This window comes from Electrophorus electricus, chromosome 5 (assembly GCF_041902795.1).
Source record: "Electrophorus electricus isolate QZ-2024a chromosome 5, ASM4190279v1, whole genome shotgun sequence".
Taxonomy (NCBI): Eukaryota; Metazoa; Chordata; class Actinopteri; order Gymnotiformes; family Gymnotidae; genus Electrophorus; species Electrophorus electricus.
The window spans coordinates 13,498,901-13,517,500 of record NC_137501.1 but is presented as its reverse complement, the minus strand read 5'-3'; the positions used below and the strand labels follow the sequence as shown (position 1 = coordinate 13,517,500).

The 18,600-nt window shown below is 46.9% G+C and overlaps 2 protein-coding genes and 1 non-coding gene across 10 annotated transcripts in view; 1 reads left to right on the top strand and 2 right to left on the bottom strand.

Annotated features, from left to right (window-relative positions):
* mtmr7b (myotubularin related protein 7b) overlaps nucleotides 1-8,077 on the top strand; it is a 9,134-nt gene extending 1,057 nt beyond the window's left edge. Inside the window, exons 2-14 of one of the 5 annotated variants that reach the window (XM_027018842.3) lie at nucleotides 31-150; nucleotides 478-640; nucleotides 889-1,046; nucleotides 1,320-1,448; nucleotides 1,821-1,955; nucleotides 2,235-2,367; nucleotides 2,536-2,645; nucleotides 3,220-3,345; nucleotides 3,899-3,948; nucleotides 4,491-4,691; nucleotides 5,008-5,142; nucleotides 5,364-5,484; nucleotides 6,433-8,077. In XM_027018842.3, coding sequence (XP_026874643.2) covers nucleotides 31-150; nucleotides 478-640; nucleotides 889-1,046; nucleotides 1,320-1,448; nucleotides 1,821-1,955; nucleotides 2,235-2,367; nucleotides 2,536-2,645; nucleotides 3,220-3,345; nucleotides 3,899-3,948; nucleotides 4,491-4,691; nucleotides 5,008-5,142; nucleotides 5,364-5,484; nucleotides 6,433-6,768 — 1,917 coding nt within the window. In that variant the 3' untranslated portion in view covers nucleotides 6,769-8,077. Of the gene's footprint in view, nucleotides 1-30; nucleotides 151-477; nucleotides 760-888; nucleotides 1,047-1,319; nucleotides 1,449-1,820; nucleotides 1,956-2,234; nucleotides 2,368-2,535; nucleotides 2,646-3,219; nucleotides 3,346-3,898; nucleotides 3,949-4,490; nucleotides 4,692-5,007; nucleotides 5,143-5,363; nucleotides 5,513-6,432 lie in introns of those variants that run through there. The other 4 variants (XM_027018843.3, XM_081714225.1, XM_081714226.1 and 1 more) reach the window with 4 other exon arrangements.
* Nucleotides 8,078-8,302: 225 nt separating this feature from the next.
* On the bottom strand, nucleotides 8,303-16,743 carry vps37a (VPS37A subunit of ESCRT-I). Of its 4 annotated transcripts, XM_027018881.3 has the most exons (13): nucleotides 16,602-16,743; nucleotides 16,154-16,264; nucleotides 14,788-14,862; nucleotides 14,366-14,483; nucleotides 14,130-14,230; nucleotides 12,753-12,963; nucleotides 11,674-11,744; nucleotides 11,262-11,389; nucleotides 10,999-11,057; nucleotides 10,759-10,827; nucleotides 9,351-9,494; nucleotides 9,055-9,154; nucleotides 8,303-8,811 (listed from the first exon to the last, which is right to left on the bottom strand). In XM_027018881.3, exons 2-12 carry the CDS (start codon nucleotides 16,261-16,263, stop codon nucleotides 9,074-9,076), a joined length of 1,167 nt encoding a protein of 388 aa, XP_026874682.2. In that variant the 5' UTR covers nucleotide 16,264; nucleotides 16,602-16,743; the 3' UTR covers nucleotides 8,303-8,811; nucleotides 9,055-9,073. The 4 variants fall into 4 exon arrangements, with proteins under 4 accessions (XP_026874682.2, XP_026874681.2, XP_026874683.2 ...); XM_027018880.3 differs by lacking the exon at nucleotides 16,602-16,743 and having other exon boundaries at nucleotides 16,154-16,595; XM_027018882.3 differs by lacking the exon at nucleotides 16,602-16,743 and having other exon boundaries at nucleotides 14,390-14,483; nucleotides 16,154-16,595.
* A 1,109-nt stretch (nucleotides 16,744-17,852) lies between these two features.
* On the bottom strand, nucleotides 17,853-18,068 carry LOC118242054 (small nucleolar RNA U3). The gene has a single exon (XR_004776542.1). It is a non-coding gene; the product is annotated as a small nucleolar RNA U3 (small nucleolar RNA).
* Between the last annotated feature and the right edge of the window lie 532 nt (nucleotides 18,069-18,600).

Sequence of the window (18,600 nt, the reverse complement as noted above, 5' to 3'; positions counted from 1 at the left end):
GTTTATGTATCTATCTTTTTGGCCTTACAGGTAGAAAACGTCCGTTGGCTGGACAGGTTAACCCCGAGGAGGATCGCCGTGGGAACGCTGTACCTCTCGTCCACACACACCATCTTTGTGGAGAACTCGGACGCGCGCAAAGAGACATGGGTAGGAAGTGAAACCTGCGTTTCGGTCACGCTTCTCGCTTAGAATGACCCGTATTATGCAACCGACCCTATAGACACGCGCAGCCGCCTTTTCTGTTTTTAATTCAAAGCTCACTACGTTATTGCCTACAAGTCTACGCACAGCTCCTGATTGCCCGGGGGGGGGGGGTCTAGAACTGGCAGGCACTCGAGTTTGCATGTGCACAAGAAGGCGGCGGACGGAGTTTCTTATGCCGCTCGTGAGGTTTTGGCGAACTGGATTGGAGTTGACCGTGTGTGCGTGTTTTTTTTTTTGTTGTTGTTTTTTTCCGTTTATCCTGCCGCCCAGGTCCTGCACAGCCTGGTGGGCAGTGTGGAACGCCTGGCCGGCACGCCTGCCGGTTGCCCTCTGCTTGTGCGCTGCAAGAACTTCCAGGTGTTTCAGCTGCTGCTGCCCCAGGAGAGGGACTGTGCAGATGTTTACGCCTCACTCGCGCACCTCTCCCGGCCAGGTGAGGAGCACACCTTACAGCCCAGCACCTCCTACACGCAGGTGAGGAGAACACCTTACAGCCCAACACCTCCTACACGCAGGTGAGGAGCACACCTTACAGCCCAACCCCACACGCAGGTGAGGAGCACGCCTAATAGCCCGGCACCTCCCACACATAGGTGAGGAGCACACCCCAACTTATCCAGCCTCTCACTGTTTCTCTCTCTCTCTCTCTCTCTCGCACTCTCTCTCGCACTCTCTCTCCAGAGCGTTACGGAGATCTCTACTGTTTTTCCTTCCAACCCAACCTGGACAAGGAGGAGCGGGAGAGGGCCTGGAACTTCCTGGACCTGCTTGCCGACTTCAGCCGCATGGGTATTCCCAGCAACCTCTGGCACGCCACGCCTGCCAACCATGAGTACAGGGTCAGTGCTGCCCCCTGCCGGTTGTCAGTGGTTACTGCCGCATGGACAGAAATCCAAACAGAATGAAGACAAACACATACATACAGAAGCTTATATTGGCAGAAACAAACAAAAATAATTGTAAAAATCACAATAAAACCTCTTAAACATACAGCAAAGACACTCAGCGCTCTCTCATGAGTCTTGTGGTCTCATAGCTCAGTCGTTCCTGCCAGCCTCCGGTTTTCACACGACCACACATCCAACGACTCCTTCGTTCACTTTGATCGGCAGGTGTGTGACACGTACCCGTCGGAGCTGTTCGTGCCAAAGTCGGCGTCCCCTGCTGTCATCGTGGGCAGCGCCAAGTTCAGGAGTCGAGGACGGTTTCCTGTTCTGTCCTACTACCACAGGGACACCAGCGTAGGTGGCCCCGCCTTCTGCCCCGCCCTCTGTACACGGCACATAGAGAACTGTTATATCACGTAGGGATTCGGTCGTCAAAGGAAGCAAGTCAGTAAACCTTCTCAGCTGAGTCTCACCGCACACAGAGGTCTCACCGCACACAGAGGTCTCACCGCACCCAGAGGTCTCTGGGTCTCACTCCCCCTTTATCATCCTTTTTTGCTGTCTCACTCTCTCCTTCATTTCTTTCTGACTTCTCCTTCCTCCACACTTGCACCATCTTTTCTTCCCTTGACCACTTTCCACGATCCCGTCTTCCGCCCTCTCTGAATTGTTCCCGCCCCCTCCCTTTGATCTGACCCGCCTCCTCTTCCCTGGCCCCGCCCCCAGGCTGCGGTGTGCAGGAGCAGCCAGCCTCTGTCTGGCTTCAGCGCTCGTTCCCTGGAGGACGAGCAGATGCTGCAGGCCATAATGAAGTCCAACCCGGCCAGCGAGTACGTGTACGTGGTGGACACGCGGCCGAAGGTGAGGGGTCACGTGAAGGTCAAAGATCAGGTTCTACCAGGTCATGCCGTCACATCGTAGCGATGCGTGTACACACGCACAATTCCTTTAACGGTTGTTAGTGGCAACGAACGGACGGTGCCGTCTCCTGGAAGCAGGGGGCGCCACAGCGGTCTTTGCTCTTAAGAGCGTGGCCATGGGGCATACTGCAGTTTTCGTAGCGATGGGCGTGCAGCGTAGCAGGCATCGTTGCGGGCGTGTGATGGTTCTTGCGCCCCCTGGTGGTGCTGTGCTTCGCAGCTGAACGCGATGGCCAACCGGGCAGCAGGGAAAGGCTACGAGAGTGAGGACCACTACTCCAACATCCGCCTGCACTTCGTCGCCATCGACAACATCCATGTGATGCGGAGCAGCCAGCAGAAGCTCGCGGACGGTGCGTAGCCCCGCCTTCGGTGTGCAACGGTGGCCACTTAGCAGCACGCAGCCGGATGTCCATAAGAGTGTGTGTGTGTATGTGCGTGTCTGTTCTACAGTAGGAGGCCTCAGTGTGTGACTTCCTCTACAATTGTGCTGTGTGTGTGGTCACCTATTTGTTTTACAGTGGGTGATCTCAGGTCTCCCTCCATGGGGGATTTCCTCTGGGGACTGGAGAACTCTGGCTGGCTCAAGCACATCAAAGCAGTTCTGGATGCTGGTGTCTTCATTGCCAAGGTATGCCACCACACAGTGTGTGTGTGTGTGTGTGTGTGTGTGTGTGCACGTGTGTGTGCAATCCACGGCAGAGGAAAAAGTCCGACACTAATGTGCTGGAACAACACTGCATGCCCAGTAGGAGGTGCTACTGAGGGACTGAAGAGACTGAGCCAATACGCCATGTTTTTGTAAAGCTGAAGGCAGGTCTTTTTTTTTTTTTTTTTTTTTTTTTTTTTTTTTTTTTTTTGGCCAATGAGCAGGTGAGAGCAGGTTTGCATCGCTGCCCTAGTCTGGACAGCTCACTGTTGTTGTGGTGTGCACAGAAACACAAGATAACACAAGTGTAATGGCTAGCACCAACTCACTATCGGTCTGAAGAGCAAAACACTTGTCTGTACATAAATAAAAGTGTATTTTGTATATAATTTAGATTTTTTCTCATATAGGGGAAAAATCCAAACCACCATATGATGACTTATTCTAGATCATGCACGTTGTCCTGACGGGGGCGTGTGTGTGTGTGTGTGTGTGTGTGTGTGTGTGTGTGTGTGTGTGTGTGTGTGTGTGTGTGTGTGTGTGTGTGTGTGTATAGGCGGTGGCCGAGGAGGGCGTGAGTGTCCTGGTACACTGCTCTGATGGCTGGGACCGCACGGCACAGGCGTGCTCCGTGGCCAGTGTGCTCCTGGACCCCTACTACAGAACCCTTAAAGGATTCATGGTAATTTCACGCTACCACAGCAACGGGTTAATTAAAGGACTCACAATAATGTCACGGTCCTTGTAGGAACAGGTTGGTTGGAGATGTTTAGTTAAATTATTAACATTATGAACCTTCTCGCAAATCTGATCATGAAATCGTATTTTTTAATAATCTTGCGCAGTGTGATGTGTAGTTGTACTGTTCTACTTTCAACACACACTTCAAACCTTTGATTTCAAGATTTCTGTAAGTGTTTTAGCAGTTTCTACATTTTTCATTGTGGCTGTTTTCACAAACTCCTGAGAAAATGATGTCCAACAAATGTAGGTTTTTTGTTTGTTTGTGTATGTTTGGTTTTTTTTGTTTGTTTGTTTTTTGTGGGGGGGGGGGGGGGGGGCGTACCCATGGGTTCAGTTTAGCTGAAGTTAATTTCACACAGTTCCCCAGAGTGCATCAGGATCCAGAATGCTTCAAGGCTGTCCTGATGTTGCTCTCTCCTGGCCTACTGGACACGCCACCTTTAACGTGCCCGATGATGCGTGACCCTGTCCTCTTCTGGCTGTCTCCGCAGGTGCTGATGGAGAAGGACTGGGTCTCGTTTGGACACAAGTTCTCTCACAGGTCCGTTCTCAGCTAAATCTGCCGTTTGCGTGCAAAAATGAACGTGATAAAGGATCAGGCAGGTTGAGTGGCGTTATTTATCACCTTACTCAGAGCTGGTCATCTCTCAGGATGACCGCATGTTAGTTATGTGGAGCCATGCTTGTCGGAGATCATGTTCTATATCACATGGTGTTCTATGACATATTATGAATTATATCAAATAAACGTCAAATATGTACTTTTGTGTGTGTATATATGTATTATAAATTATATCAAAATATATATATTAAAAGCATATATATACTAAATATGTAATTATATAGTATATATATATATATATATATATATATATATATATATATATTATATAAATTATATATACTATATATATTAAAAGTATAATTGATCATTCTAATTATCATTTTTAATGATTTATTTTAAAACTTTTTTAGTCTTATTTTGAAACTATCTAGGATTATTTTGCTGACATCCTTTAACAAAAGCGGATCTTCCGTAACTAAGCGGCTATCTCCACACGCTGCGGTGTTGTGGACCCCCAGGTATGCTCACCTAGACGGCGACCCCAGGGAGGTGTCTCCTGTGCTGGACCAGTTCCTGGAGTGTGTGTGGCAGCTCATGGAACAGTTCCCCTGCGCCTTTGAGTTCAACGAGCGCTTCCTCTTACAGCTGCACACGCACGTCCACTCGTGCCAGTATGGAAACTTCATCGGAAACAGCCAGAAGGAGAGGAAAGAGCTGAGGTAACACACGGGCCGATAAACACTGCCATGAACACCACCACCATCATCACCAAAAACACCGTCATAAACACCACCACCACCATAAACACCACAACAAACACCACCACCATCATAAACACCAATACAATCTCCATAAACACCACCACTGTCATCACCACCAACATTATCGTCATCATAAACACCACCACCATAAACACCTCCATAACCATCACCACCATGTTGGGGCCTTTTTTCATTGAAGTGCTGGGATCCAGGTCAGTTTGGATGACTTCTCACGTTTGTGTGTGTGTATATGTGTGTGCGCGTGCGTTCGCAGGATACGTGAGCGGACTCACTCAGTGTGGCACCACCTCTGGGAGAACAGGGTGGAGTTCATCAACCCCCTGTACCGGGTCGATCACAACCAGACACAGGGTGTCCTGAGACCCGTCACTACCCCGTACTGCTTCAAGTGAGCGACTCCCAGAGACACATGCCTCAATCAGGCACCACACGACCCACCAGCTGATATACGGCACACGGCAGTGCTCACACACACTCATCCTCAGCAGTGAACGTACGAAGCCTTTTAATCCTGGAACGCGCCTGGTTGGTTACGTTAGTGCAGATTGTGTGACACTGTGCTTGAGCTGGATTGGGTTGGATTTGGATGGAAGCTCTCTTTGACTGCAGGTTTTGGAAGAACATGTACAGTCCGGTGGAGAGGGGCGTGGCCATGCGTCTGTCCGACTGTCTGAACGCCGTGAGGGAGGAGTCTCAGCAGCTGGAGGAGGAGCTCGACGCCCACCAGGAGGTACCGCGGGAGACGGACGCTGAACAAGGCATACACACTCCCACAAAACACGCCTGCTTAGAGACCACACTTGCACTCTATCCGCATGCAACCGTGCCCTCACATACACACAAGCTTGGACAGCCTTCAAACATATGCCCACCCTTTCTGAAAAACCCGCGTGTGTTAAAACTTGTTACTCCCCCTTAATCCAAATCAGTCTTATTTGCCAGGTATGTTACACATAAAAAAAAGTCTGTGTGAATGCATAACATACACACCGGACAGTTTACGCACATACAGAATACACAGAGTAGGGAATAAACTAGACTTGCGTCAAACACAAAAAAGTAGAGGCGTTATAAAAGTTAATTAGGACAATGGTTTAAAAAAGTTGAATACGTACACACAAGCAAAGTGTGGAGCAGCATATGATCTGGTGTTTAGTGTGTTTCTATATAACTTAATGGATAACTTAATATTTTAATGAGTGAAATTGGCACATGTGCGTAGATGGAGTTCTCGCTGGGATAATACGGGTGATTGTCTATATTCCCACGGCCTCGCTCTTCCATCTGCACGTTACCCAATTTGCAGTGATAGCTGAGTGGTTAAGATAGCGGACTAGTAATCAGAAGGTTGCCGGTTCAAGAGTCGCCACTGTTGGGCCTCTGAGAAAGACCTCATAAAAGTGTCAGGCGAATGGAAGCATATGTGCTTTAAAAATTCAGGTTTGTAAATGTTGTTTTCATAGTCCCTCCAGTTTAGACTTTAAACATCCAGAAGCTGATTGATATATTAAAGACAAGCAACCAAGTAAACAAGTTAACATCAGGACATCCAGCAGTACCGGCTGGCAGACAGAAATACCCACAACCACACAGGACAGCGTGGCTGACAGGAGCGTGAGAAAGAAAAGAGGAAGGAACTGCGGTGTTTCTGTAACGCTCGGTTTCTCTCCCGGCACAGAGACTGGCCCAGCTGGCCAAGAGAAAGACAGGAACAGAGCCGAGGAAGAGGAACAGAGCGATTGAACTCTCGCCTGGGCCCACCGTGAAGCACGGCGAGGTCACCAGCCCTCAGGATTATTTGGTCAGCACAAGCCCCACCCCCATAGCCGAGAAGCACGCCTCCTCCTTCACGCTGCCTCTGAAGTCATCGACGACGGGCCGGAGCGACCCCGATGACCTTTCAGTGTGTAGCGACCTGGAGTCAGGCGTGGCTGACCTCAGCAGCCACGCGTCAAGCTCCTGCGATGATGCAAAGGACCCTGATTCTGATGAGGCATCTTACACAAGAGCCTGACCAAATACAAAAAAAACCCCCCAAAAAACGAGCAGATGACCGTAAATGGTGATTGTAGGATTTCTGAGTTTCACCAGTCTCTACAAACACCCCGACACCTACTGGCTTCTTTGGTTTATTTTTGACGTGTGACACTACTGTATTAAGTGTTTATGAACATGAAAAATGCTTTTCCTCCAATCATGTTTAGACTACATTTCACAGCTGAGCTCGCGATCAAAAGCAGCCTTCCAGGATGGCCATCTCACACACACACACACCTCAGTCCCGTCCCTCACTAACCACCACGGCGCTGACCCAGAACATGAACGCACCTTTGGATGGCAGTGGGCTTGGGCAGAGGACAAGCCTTCCTTGTGAAGACCCTCACCACCCCTCCCCAACCCCAAGCAAACGCATCATCAGGGGACTTTTAGCGAAAGCGTACGTCATATTCAACACGTGACTTCCTGTACGTAGCCAAGCTGTTACATACCGAATATAACACTGGCATATTTAACATTATGAAACTAGGTTTTATTTGTGTGTGTGTGTGTGTGTGTGTGTCTGTGCATATTGTGTGCTTTGAAGCCGGTTTTACCTGTTATTAGTATTACTTTTTATCGTATTTATACAGATTATGAAAACCCAAGGTGGTTTTTACATTAGAACTATGGAATAGCAGTAAATAAAGTCCCTTTGTACCGGGAGCAGGGTTGAGCAGTTTTGACATGAGAAATGAATCGCTGCGAGAGATGTCTCTCTGCAGCCAGGGGTATCCCCTCCACCTCCTACGGTGTCCGTTGTGACGAGGTCATATGTCGGGGGGCAGACAGGCTTCTCTGAACCAAAGCAAGTGTGCTTGTAGCTTCCTGATACGACTAAATACTGTAACGCAATTGTGTTGCTATACATTGCAATTGCGAAAGGCTTTTAAGAACAGGGGTCACATATTTGAGGTAATAATGGTTGTATTACTTTTACTAGTATTATTTACTTGTACACTGTAATTATTTTATTCCTGCAGCTGATAAATGAATATCCATCAACAAACAATATATCATGCAGGCCCCATCTCGAGTCATTGTTTCTAAACACCAGGATTCACAATCGCATTTTTCAAACTTTTCAGAGGATGCTTGACTAGCACTTGGCTTCCATATGTAATTGGACATACATACATACATACATACAGTTGTATATATATATATATATATAATATAATATATATATACACATACATACATACATACATATATATATACATATATATATACATACATATATATACACATATACATATATATATATATATATATATATATATATACATACATACATACATACATATACATACACACACACACACACACACACATTGTTGACCTCCAGAGTCTCCTTGCTAACAGGGCTCGATCTCTAATGGCTCCTTCCCTGGCGACCTTGTGGTCCTAGAGCTCCATTTCTGGAGACCTCAAACATCTAAAGCCACTTTTATCATGTGAGAAGGCTGTCAAGACCCACCCTTGCCAACACAGATCCAACAGGCCAACAGTCATTATTCTAAATGTTTTATTAATCTATCAAATTAAATAAACATATAATACAATGTCTGATTATAATAAAGCCTATTATCAACATTATTAAATAAAGTTTTTTGTTTGTTTTTTTGTCTGTAATCTGGCAGCGTCAACATCATTGAGCTTTAGTGTGAGGTACGTAGCAGCACCTTGCTGAAGAAACCCATTCTCGTTAGACGCTACGACCTCGAAAGGCTGTCTATATCACAGAAAATGTCCTCGCACCCTCCTCTCTCCACCCGCCCCTCAACCACATGAGGCAAGACTGCTCTAGGAACGCCGCGGGACTTCCAGAACTCGAGGCCCGAAATATACGTCCGTTCTGGAGTTCTTCGGTCAGCGTCGCCCCCTGTTTCTGAGGTGGGCCAGGGGTCAGCCCTGGGCGTCTGGCTGTGGGGTGTGATGCTTGGGCGGCTGGGGTGAGCAGGGGTGAGCTGGGGTGAGCTGGGGTGGGGTTGGATCTGCTGGAGGAACACGCCCAGACCTACGATCGAAACGTTTAACACGGGCAGTCATAAAACTCCAGAAAACAGTGTTTCAAACAATTATAACGGCACAAATGTACACATCTCTGGTTTTATTGTCTACAGCTGCCTTTCTTTACACCATAGGACAGAAGTCATTCTACTTTGAGCAGAAACTCTTAGCAAATTTTTAACACACTATTACATAAGGCATCTTTCCTGTGATGGTGCCCTCGAATGTGTTTTGAGCGTGGAGCGCTGACCCGGGAGTGGTGAGCCGTCCTAGTGTGCGGCTGGGAATGGTGCATGCGTGCCCGTCGTCTGCTGGAGCTTCTCCTCCTTAGCCCTCCTGCTGTGGCAGAGCTGCGAGGCGCAGACGCAACATGGGTCAGGGGGTAAAATGTCAAGTGCAAGGTCAAAGGTTGACAATCGTGGCGGGATTTAAAATGACTATCGTTAAGGCGTATCCCACAATATTTGGTGTATGAATGCAGAACATGTCTAGAACGTCTTATTGGAAGACACGTCACATAGGTTGGAGTGAAGAGCACCGCTATACCGTTCTCTTCTCCATGAAGCTGGCAAGGAAGTCGTCGATCTCCGTCTTGCCTTCCAGAAAGTTCTCAGCCGTCTCCTCTGACGACTCCTCGGCCTGGTGGGCCGCGACCTTTAACCTGGCCTGCAGGGCACTCGGGCTGCAGTTCTGTGGCGGGAGAGCGAGACTGCTGAAAGCACACAGCCCTCACCAGCAGCGTGTGAGTGGGTGTTGTCGTGGAGGGGGCGGAGTCATGGTACAGGGTCGGCAGCGTGTGAGTGGGTGTTGTCGTGGAGTGGGCGGAGTCATGGTACAGGGTCGGCAGCGTGTGAGTGGGTGGTGTCGTGGTGTGGGCGGAGTCCTGGTACAGGGTCCGCAGTGTGTGAGTGGGCGGAGTCATGGTACAGGGTCGGCAGCGTGTGAGTGGGTGTTGTCGTGGAGTGGGCGGAGTCATGGTACAGGGTCGGCAGCGTGTGAGTGGGTGGTGTCGTGGTGTGGGCGGAGTCCTGGTACAGGGTCCGCAGTGTGTGAGTGGGCGGAGTCATGGTACAGGGTCGGCAGCGTGTGAGTGGGTGTTGTCGTGGAGTGGGCGGAGTCATGGTACAGGGTCGGCAGCGTGTGAGTGGGTGGTGTCGTGGTGTGGGCGGAGTCCTGGTACAGGGTCCGCAGTGTGTGAGTGGGCGGAGTCATGGTACAGGGTCGGCAGCGTGTGAGTGGGTGTTGTCGTGGAGTGGGCGGAGTCATGGTACAGGGTCGGCAGCGTGTGAGTGGGTGGTGTCGTGGTGTGGGCGGAGTCCTGGTACAGGGTCCGCAGTGTGTGAGTGGGCGGAGTCATGGTACAGGGTCGGCAGCGTGTGAGTGGGTGTTGTCGTGGAGTGGGCGGAGTCATGGTACAGGGTCGGCAGCGTGTGAGTGGGTGGTGTCGTGGTGTGGGCGGAGTCCTGGTACAGGGTCCGCAGTGTGTGAGTGGGCGGAGTCATGGTACAGGGTCGGCAGCGTGTGAGTGGGTGTTGTCGTGGAGTGGGCGGAGTCATGGTACAGGGTCGGCAGCGTGTGAGTGGGTGGTGTCGTGGTGTGGGCGGAGTCCTGGTACAGGGTCCGCAGTGTGTGAGTGGGCGGAGTCATGGTAGAGGGTCGGCAGCGTGTGAGTGGGTGTTGTCGTGGAGTGGGCGGAGTCATGGTACAGGATCGCAGCGTGTGAGTGGGCGGAGTCATGGTACATGGTCGGCAGCTTGTGAGTGGGCGGAGTCATGGTACAGGGTTGGCAGAGTGTGAGTGGGCAGAGTAATGGTACAGGGTCGGCAGCGTGAGTGGGCGGAGTCGTGGTACAGGGTTGGCAGCGGGAGTGGGCGGAGTCATGGATTGGGCGGAGTCATGGTACAGCGTTGGCAGCGTGTGAGTGGGCGGAGTCATGGTACAGGGTCGGCCGTACCTCGCTAAGCTCATGTTGTCTCTGCATCTTGGTCTGGAATGCTGATTTCATCTGGACCAGCTGCTCATACTGTGCGCACACACACAGCAACATATTACAGGTATTACTATTACAAAAACAAGAAGTACTTAGAAACTCCTGCTATAGTTACGATGTATTTCCATTACCGAGTGTGTGTGCACATGCACGAGTGTGAGTGAGTATGTGCGTGCATGTGTGTATATGTATATGTGTGTGTACTTTAAACAACATCTCGTGTCTTTTTCCCTCCAACTGAGGCTCCAGCTGCAGGTTCTTTTCTGCACAGAAAACAAAATCAGATTAAAAAAACAAATGCCTGATCAATGTTTTCATTTTCCACATTTTTACTTATTTTTGTTACACACTCTTTTGTGTGTGTTTAGCAGTTTAATGACTCCAGTACACGAGCGTCTCGTACCATTGACATAGCAGGTGTTTCTGTTGTGGCTGGCATTGATCAAAGCCCCGCCCCTGTTACTCACTCGCCATGAGGACAATGCTCTCCACCAGGTCTTCCTTATCGGAAGAGACCTGCCCGAGTTGGGGCAAACAGGAAAAAAACTCCAACAGGACGTCATCCTTCTCCGTCAAGTCCTTCAGCTGAGATATACTGAGGGTCAGGCGACGCGCGCGCGCACACACACACACACACACACACACACACACACACACGAGGGAAAACTGATTTAGTAAGCGTGGATGCTTGTTAACACTACAAAAAAATTAATGAAACAAACAAACAAAAAAACCCATCCATGTCCACACAAAGGACCCTGCCTCCACTCAGCCAGTACACTCAACCAGTTTAAAGGGACAGTTTAGAGGGTCCGTCAGGAGCTCAGCTGACCACTGCACTGTGCACTATGTTAAAGTCTACCTTATGGTGTACCTTACCTCATCTCGGAAAGTTCTGGAAACGATTCAGGGATGTCTGGCATTTTGTACATGTGCCCATTCAGTCCAGCCTGCACACAGCGGGGAGAGATTAAATAAAAACCTGTCCAAACGTATTAGAAGGGCCGGAACGTTATGTCGTTTGTTTCACTGCAATACTGGTGTTGATATCATGCAAAGCTGCAATATGCAAATGAGATCTCTGAAATGTATTCATTTTTACATTTTCATGCCTTTCCAACTGTGATATTCTGAGCAGTCTTAGACATTCCCGACGATTGTTCTGTGGTTGAAGAAATCATGGCACGTACGGGGTCCAAAAATAATCGAAGTGACACGTCAGGTTTTTATCCATGTCAGACCAAAGGGTTTTGCCAGTGTATTTGAGCATATTTCAAAAATATATCATACAGCAAGAACAGTGTGTTATAGTATAACAGCATCCAATTATGTCTTTCCATATGACACAGCCTTTCATTCAGACGCACAGATATCACTAAATCTAGATTAGCTGCGTCTTCTGGCAGCACTCTGACCTCATTCTGCAAACTAGTGGCACACAATGAGAGCATAAAACTCATCAGGTGTGTCTCACACGACTGTGACATCGACGCGCTGCACCAATGCCGTACAAACCAACGAAACAACAGGAAGTCTTCAAAAGCTTTGTACACACCAGGGCCGGAACACTGAGTCAAGAAACACGCGTGTTAAATTTTCTCCTCATGGTTGAGGTTTTAAGCCTATTTTGGATGGCAGACACCTGCTTAGCCATGTTGTGAGAGAAGGGAAAGGTTCTTTGGTCCTACACGTCTCACTTCAGTGTGGTTCTCACAAAATCTCTGCACACTACGACCTCCGCTTCCCATACACACAGGAAGCCTGCTAATCATGTAATGCTGGCAGTACGCTGGGCCATCGCACTGTGGTGAACTCTTGCAATCTTTTGCCCTTATTACTTTGCATTATATTTCATTATATTAAAACTGCATTCCATGACTTTGCATGCACCTGTCTCTGTTTACCTCATGTCTAATGAAGTCATTTTAAAAACACCAAACACCACAACGGCTCTATACCTGTGAGTCGGCGGTGGGTACCGGTAGCGGAAGGTCTGTGATGAGCCCGTAAATTGGTGCAGGTGGGCGGGGTGGAGCTTGCTGCAGCTCCGCCCCCGGGGGCGGGGCTGGGGCAGCAACCACAGCCCGCTGGCCGTCCTGTGTCGGAAAGGCGGGGACAAAATGGAAGTTCTGGGTGGGGTAGGGGGGCATCGCAGATGGCTTATACATGCTGGAGTGGAATGAGAAGAAAGTGAAACACGGCATGAAAATCCTTAAAAAGGCTCACATACAGCTCCCAACTCTCAGTCTGTATTTAGGACGCTTATGGTTTGACATTTTCACGGCATGATAACCTGGTCAAACTTTGATCAGTTGTACTAGGTCATGACATGAATAGGTTGAAATATTCCAAAAGAGGCCACGTCTGTGATTTGACTACTGCTGTAACACACAAGTCTTGTTTACATGGGACCTAAAAGTACCGGTTTTTGGTTACTGGTGTTTCATTACTGGTGTTTAAGGAAGTAATTTTCAAACTTGGAATTGCAAGAAAAATGGAGTATTTACAGGCAAGTTGAGGAAAAATAACAATTTTTATAGTTAAGAACTTTAGAAATGCATTCTTCATGAAATACTATCATAAATACGCTTACATTGCCAGCTTTACTGCACATTATAAGCTGATCCACTAAATAAACACACACACACACACACATTGTGTAGAATAGTTACAAACGTGCTGCAACAGAAGCAAACATAAATGTAAATGTGTTTACACAGAGGACTAAACAGGGTTCTCCATGCAATGTGTATCTCTGGGTGGAGAACCAGATTACTGTGGTACTACTGAGAGGGAATCTGGAGGGATGGTCACAAACCCCAGCCTACATTTTTGGGAGGTCACTGGACAGAGAAGAAATTGGAAGCCTCACGGATTTTGTAAGAAAGAAACTAAGGATTTAAAGGAGCAAGAAGTTATTTTTTCCAATGATTCTTCTTCACATTATCAAACAGCCTTTATACTGACACCTAGTGGCATGTTTCAAAATTTCCACACTGCATTTACAGCATTTAGCTGACGCTTTTTTTTATCCAAAGCGTCCTACAGTTATGACAGAACACAAATTGAGTAATTGAGGGTTAAGGGGCTTACTCAGGGGCCCAACAGTGGCGACTTTACAGTGGTGGGGCTTGAACTGGCAACCTTCTGATCAGTAGTCCAGCACCACCACTGAGCTACCACTGCACACTAAATTATCGTAATTGTGGCGGCCTCTACGTGGGTGAGGAAAGAATAAAGTTCTTTAAGCAGTTCCAGTGCCAGTCCAGGAGCTGTTCCTGCGACGACCGGAACCCGGCCCGATCAGTCCCATGGAACAACACACGGCTACTCACAAAGAGAAGGAGGGTGCGCCTGAGCCCAGGACCGGCGGACTCTTCCAGAACTCATCCAGTAAGCCTTGCATCACCTTCCCCAGATCCGAGTGCATGCCGAACTGAGCAAGAGAGACGCAGGGTTAAGACGAGGACACTGGACACTGACGTCCCCTGGACACACAGCGTTAAGACATCCATTTCACATGGTAGAAGCTCTTTCTATGGGGCCAGAGGCAGAAGTGTGGAGGTCTTACATTGGTAATAAGGGGGCTGGTTACCATGGTACCATTGTTACTGTCCACTAAATGATGCCCCACTGGAGGATACACGGTAACCACGGGCTTGTCTTGAGGGAACTGAGGTGGAAGCAAACTGTGTGTGGAAGGGACAGAAAAACAAAAACAAGACACCTACCAGTTACAAATTCTTTCCTGCAACCATTCAAAGACAATTCAATGACTTCGAAATACACAAAACCCCATTATAGATGTGTTACATTTTCACTGCGCTCATTCTAGGCGATAGTCCAATGATTACACATACACACAGATTTGATCATTACTGATAATGAATATGACAGAGCTGATTTTGTAAATAAGTATGCATTATGTCCGGAGGAGTACAGCTTCAAATCGGTGCTGTGGCCCTAACAAAGCTGGTAAGCGTTTACACTCACATGTTGATGCTGATGGTTGAATTGTTGATGGTGAAGGGAATTCTGTACTCCACATCTCTCTGGATCTCTGCAATACTGGAACATTATATACAGAGTAGTATTATACATCAGGTAGTCTACAGGCTAGGAAAAGATAGAACGCAAGTGCTTACAAACATCCGTCACATAATTATCACAAATAATAACAATGTTTTTCGGATTAGAAGTGTGCATTTACATTAACCACACACCGAATGATCTATTTTCTTCATCACAGTATGGTCCAGTTATGATTCCTCCTCATCTTCACTTATGTTGACGTTATCTATCTTTATGGATGTTTATGTATGTATATTATGTAGGTTTATGTTCTTTATCTTTGTGTCATGTTCTTTTTTTGCACTGACATGACTCTCATTCACTACACGGAGGTGTCATTTTGTGGCATGCATACTTTATATTCAGTGTGGGCTACTGCTGCACCCCAATTTACCCTAGAGGATCAATAAAATACATCTACCTACCTAGAACTGGGAAGCATTTCTACAGGTACTAACGTGCAGGGTTGGCACTGCCAACTACTACTAACACTATTATAACCTTACAGTGTTTGGGAAATGGCACATGAATGAGATACACTCCTTCACACCACTGCAGAGTTTAAACGTCCCCCGAGCCCGTACATTTAGCTGATGTATTTAGTATCGGCTAAATACAAAGCGTGAGTATTACTGTGTGTTAGACGCGGGAAAACTACAATGCCATTTTACCTACAGGAGTGCGGCAACCATGAAACGTAAAAATCACGGCACATCAAACAGGTCAGACTAGCTAAATACGCGAGTCTGATCTGCACAACTGTCCTACTTACGACATTATCCAGGTTGGCTAGCTTATGTAACCAGCTATACTCTCCGCCAACTTTCATAGCTACCCAGTAACAACTAAAACTTAACAACCTTTCGATTCGACGTCTAACGCTAGCTAGTGAAATCGGTATGTGTCGGGGGTGTTTCACGTTTTGAAAAGCGGTTAAAGAGAGATTCCGAGCTAATACTTTAATCTGAGGAACATGGCTAGCCAGCTAGTTACGTATATGCACGGCCTCTGACAAAGCAGCTTGTTGCTGATCAGGTAGCTTCCATTTCTTGAGTCACGTCTCTTATTTTAGCAGCAATATCGTGTATCAAAACACATTACCTCAGTGGCCAGCCGTTAGCCAACCTAGCTAGCTAATCAAAGTGAATTTCTGACCTGCCTGCGAACGAACTACGCTAAATAGTTTAGCTGACTAAATTATCTACAGCAGTAAAATGGGTCAGCCAGGTTAGCTTAGCTAGCGTTATGTCACCTAGGTTATCTTAACCGGGTTAGCTAATCTACTTACTTCGAGTGAGCAGCTTTGAGCGACTCGATTTGTCGCTGCCTTTGTTTCTGTAAACTGTTTATAGGTGGAATCGCTCCGGAGCCCTTGGACAGAGGGAAAATCCAGTTCATCCTAGTCGGGTGAGAAATAAAATCTTAAAATGCCAGTTGTCTCGCTCCTCGAGTGCCAGCATAAACGCCAGCAACGCTGCAGCACCACGGACGATGACTAAGTAACGGCCAGCTAGCGTTAGCGTTAGCGTTAGCCCCCCTGACACCCGAGGAGACGATTATTATTAACAACAGACCGTGCGTAGGTATGACGGCCCCGCGAACATGATAAAAATACAAAACAACAAACAAACAGCCTACACCTTTACGTGTTATTAAGCCTGTAACGTAAAGGACAGATCAGCCAGCTGAAATAACGCTAACCGACAGTCTGCATAAACAAGCACGGAAGAAACAACCTGTGACGGAGCCGGGAAATTCCTGCGCGCGGTCCCACGTCAACTCCCGCGACGAAAAGCTCACGCGCGCTTTGTGCGCGTTTCAAAGCAACGCGAGCGACGTGGTCACTTTTATGGTCATTAAACCACTTTATTAGCTCCGCACCCCGAAATGCAAAGCCAGTTCCAGATTTTGTAATTCCTGTTAATTATTTACCGGATGTCCTATAATACAGGAATTCTAATCGCGTCTCTCACTGTCCAGATAGTGGACTACAGATTGCTATACGTTTCACCTGCGATTCAGGTGTGATCAGAAAGGAGCTACTCAATAGCACTGTTTCACTTACCTTCAGTTCAGGTAGCTCTAGTGATTACAAACCTCCGAAAGCACTTAAAAAGAACCAGAATTAGACTCTAACCACTCAAAGGTATTATGTGAGAATCTGTCAAATTTTGAGATATATTTAAGTGTGCCTTATACAAACAGCACGGTTTCCAGTTTGGAACGTCATGTTTGAGTGTTTCCAGCCACAGTGACGAGCGAGCTGTGAGCTGCGATGCTTTTCCTCCGAGTGTGAATCGCGCGGACCGTCATACGATCTCTGTCAGGTGTGAATGTAGACTGGGTCATAACGGCACCATTCTCCAAATCTTGAAGTATTTCTTGTTAGAAATAAGTATTCATTGTTGCATTTTGGAGATTTATTTTAGATTATTCAGTTGCAATACTGTGCAGGACATATTTGGAAATGCATGTCTTAATGAAAATTTAACGCAATAAAATATGCACAGAGTGAAAGCAAAGTTACACAAGTACATCATAAGGTGCATACATAACATGAAAATAAATATAACAACAACAACAACAACAACAATAATAATAATAATAATATAGATAGATAGATAGATAGATAGATAGACTCTGGAATGTTATCATATGTGTGAAAAGTATGTTGCAGAGGATGCACTAGCTCCCCCTCGTGGATAGTTTTTAACTATAAAGTAAAAATAAATGAGGAAGAATACGGATGATGTTAAACAGTAAAAAAAACTAGCCAGTATGAACACTCGTTCCCACAACTAGAAATCAGCGCGTCAGAGCTTTGAAGTCGCACCTAGAGGTGAAAACCTACATCACAGTGTAGAATGCATCGTCCAATTAATAGAGAAGCAAAACAAAGAGCATGTTCACTTAAGAACGTTCAAACGTATATTTACATAAAAGTAACAAAGACTCACATTAATATTGCTTTTGACCAGAGAGAACTAACCACTCTGTACATGTTCTCTTCCTCCAGCACTGTGAAACACAGCAGGAACATTCATCAATGACAGAGAGCGTATGATGATAAATCATTACTCTCCGCCCGATTCACGCTCAGAAGAAAACATCTCAGCTCATCATCGTGGTTAGGGAGACAAAACACTTTCGAATCACATTTCACAGTTAGAAACTATAGAAATGATCCCTGAAAGTATAGTCTTAACCTCTCTTCTACCCTAACATGTACCTTTAATCCTGTTACCACGTTTCACTCAGATGGTAAACCGAATCACACATCGTAACCGCTGATTTCTTTCTCATACCAATACAGACAATTCAAAGATTTGCTTGAATACCGCAAGTTTATCGCCTGGTGTCATGCTTATTAAAGTATATAATCCAAACCAGTTTTGCTTGTAATGATTCTGTATTGACAATCACTGGTGACATTTAACTATGCTTGCTTAAGTATTTTCTTTTCTTTTCTTTCTTTTTTTGAATTTCCAGATGTGTTCGTATTTTAATTTGGTTAGTGTTTATAACTCATCCTACCTCGTAACACATAACTGTCAGAATTAGACTCTAATCACTCAAAAGTATTATTTGAGAATCTGTCAAATTTTGAGATATATTTAAGTGTGCCTTATACAAACAGCACGGTTTCCAGTTTGGAACGTCATGTTTGAGTGTTTCCAGCCACAGTGACGAGCGAGCTGTGAGCTGCGATGCTTTTCCTCCGAGTGCGAATCGCGC